Source organism: Propithecus coquereli, unplaced genomic scaffold (assembly GCF_000956105.1).
Source record: "Propithecus coquereli isolate 6110/MARCELLA unplaced genomic scaffold, Pcoq_1.0 Scaffold353, whole genome shotgun sequence".
Lineage (NCBI taxonomy): Eukaryota > Metazoa > Chordata > Mammalia > Primates > Indriidae > Propithecus > Propithecus coquereli.
In genome coordinates, this window is record NW_012149208.1 from 2626234 (window position 1) to 2629016 (window position 2783).

Sequence of the window (2783 nt, forward strand, 5' to 3'; positions counted from 1 at the left end):
GTGGGACAATTTCAGGTAGCCTAATATACATGACATTGAGCAAGTTACTTAACCTCTCAAAGCTTCCGTTTCCCTAAATAAACTAGCAATACAAATAGTGCCTATCTCTTACTTAGGATTGGCATAAAAATGAAATGTAAGGTACTTGGCCTAGCACATAGCAAATGATTAGTAAATGGTAGCTGTTATCCTTATAAACCTTATTTTTTATTTAATAATTCAGTGTGTTCTGGAATTCAGTCTATGAGTTCATGATATTTTCAGCTTTTCATGATATTTTAGCTCCTTTGAATGCAGTAAGTTATATTTCTGATGGCAGAGTTTGAAACATTTAGTCAGTTTCAAAACAAGAAAAAATTGAGACTTTTTTATTTCCATGTGTAAAAAATAGCTTCTGGTGTGATTATTTTCACAGAAAGGTCTGAAAAGGCTGGTATGATTAATTTGGCTTCACAAAAAAGTCTGAAAAAAGTTGAGGTTAACTGAATAGAGCAGTAATAGTTGAGGAACCGTTTTCATTTATGCTCTCACATCCTAGGCTGTCTTCTCGTACTGCACTGTGTCCTGGCCAACCACTCCAGCCCTCTGTTTACTCCACATCTACCCTTGCTTTCTTCTAATTCTTTGTTTAGCCAGCGCAGCCGGAGTGATTGTGATGTTACTCCTCTGACTGAAAAATCATTCTATGGTTTCACTTTGCTTTTAGGATTAGGTCTAAAAACTGTCATGTGGTCTTCATGACCCCATATGATTAAGACCCTGCTAGTTTCTCTGGCTCTGTCTGCATCCACTTTCCTTTTCCATCTCTGTTTTTTCCATTCTGGTCTCATTTCCTCAAAATTTCCATTCTCCCTCTTGCCTCTGGCTGTCCACTCTGTTCTTATTTGATTCTTATTTCAGATCTAAAACTCACTTCTCCCCTCCCCCTTCCACCCACTTTAATTCCTTGCTTAGTTTGTATCCTTTATTCCTGTGGTCCCCAATCCCCGGGCTGTGGACCGGTGCCAGTCCATGGCCTGTTAGGAACCGGGCCACGCAGCAGAAGGTGAGCGCTGGGTGAGCGAGCGAAGCTTCGTCTGTATTTACAGTGGTTCCCGTCACTCACATCACGCCTGAGCTCCGCCTCCTGTCAGATCAGTGGCGGCAGTAGATTCTGCATTGTGGAGAGTTGTATAATTATTTTATTATACATTACGATGTAATAACAATAGAAATAAAGTACACAGTAAATGTGATGCACTTGAATCATCCTGAAACCACCCCCCACCCCCAGTCCGTGAAACATTGTCTTCCATGAAACCGGACCCTGGTGCCACAAAGGGGTTGGGGACCACTGCTTCACTCCCATCTAGAACTCTGTGTTTCTCATTCTCAATTCTCATCATGCTTATAATTGTTCCACCAATATCTCCTCCCAAGATCACACACAGCATAAGATTGAAGATGTGTTTGTTTTGTCACTGTCTCTGATACCTACCAAAGTGCCAACCTCAGGCGTATGGTAAATATTTGTTGAATGAATGAATGTAGGTATTTAGAAAGTTTAAATTGTATCTGCAATTACTTGCGGTAATTGTGTTTCACCTTTTTGTTAATGTCCCCTTTTTCTTATAGCTGTTACATTAAAACAATTTTTCAAAAAATAATGTACTTATTTTAGGACTAAGAGGAAAAAAGCTATCATTTACTGGTACTGTCTGCCAGGCATCATGTTGGTCACTTGAAGTAAATTGTTTCATTTGGTTCTTACTATCAATGTAAAAGTGTAACTCTTATCCCCATTTTACCACGGAGAAGACATTCTGTGGGTAGATAACTTGTCCAAGGTCAAGTGGCTAAACAGTGGCCGATGTGGATTGAGAATGAGGTTTGTCTGCTGTAGAGCCTGTGTTCTTTTGCTGCACTTATACTGCCTTCTCCAATCTAATGTCCACAATAAGTAATTAATGTATACATTACAAGAAATTTCTCATAATTAGCTGTACTGTAATATTTTTACATTTAAGGCTTGGGACTTTTAAATTAATAATTAGGAATGTCTTACTGACTCTGGTGCCCTAACAGTGCTTTGTTCATGTGGCACACAGTACTTCTGTAATTGTTGATAGTAAAGGTGGAATTTGTGCTAGGATAAATTTTGAATCCAGGGAAGAAATTATATCAGTGTCAAAGGAATTAATTTTAAGAGCTATTTTTCTGTAGCATATTAGATTCTGAAAAGTGACCGATTCTCTTCCTCATTTTCAGGGACTATTTTTGCATATGGACAAACTGGAACAGGCAAAACTTTTACCATGGAAGGTGTTCGAGCTGTTCCTGAACTTAGAGGAATAATTCCCAATTCGTTTGCTCACATATTTGGTCATATTGCAAAAGCAGAGGGTGATACGAGGTAAAAGAGAATTCTTTTATTTTCTAACATTGAGAAGTACAAACACAGGAAAGGCATATAGGTATAAATTTTATAAACATTTTGAAACTGTTCTTATAAATGTTTTACTATCTTATGTTTTAAAAATGATATTTTATTTATAGATTTTTGGTTCGAGTGTCTTATTTGGAAATATATAACGAAGAAGTTCGTGACCTTTTGGGCAAGGATCAGACACAGAGGTTAGAGGTAAGGACAATGGAAATTGGAATACTTTCCAAAGCACAGAATGTTTACTGTATTAAGGACCTGCTTGTACAAAAGGTACTTTTAACATTTTAAGTGACCTTGTATATATATTAATATAATTTCATACATGTGCAGTCATATCTAGGGGTGAATAAGTGAAGCA

General features: G+C 37.5%; 1 protein-coding gene across 1 annotated transcript in view; it reads left to right on the forward strand.

Moving 5' to 3' along the window:
- Positions 1–2783, forward strand: part of KIF3A (kinesin family member 3A) — a 56448-nt gene that overhangs the window by 18385 nt on the left and 35280 nt on the right. The window contains exons 3-4 of the mRNA XM_012651313.1: positions 2248–2392; positions 2536–2669. Coding sequence (XP_012506767.1) covers positions 2248–2392; positions 2536–2669 — 279 coding nt within the window. The remainder of the gene's footprint in view (positions 1–2247; positions 2393–2535; positions 2670–2783) is intronic.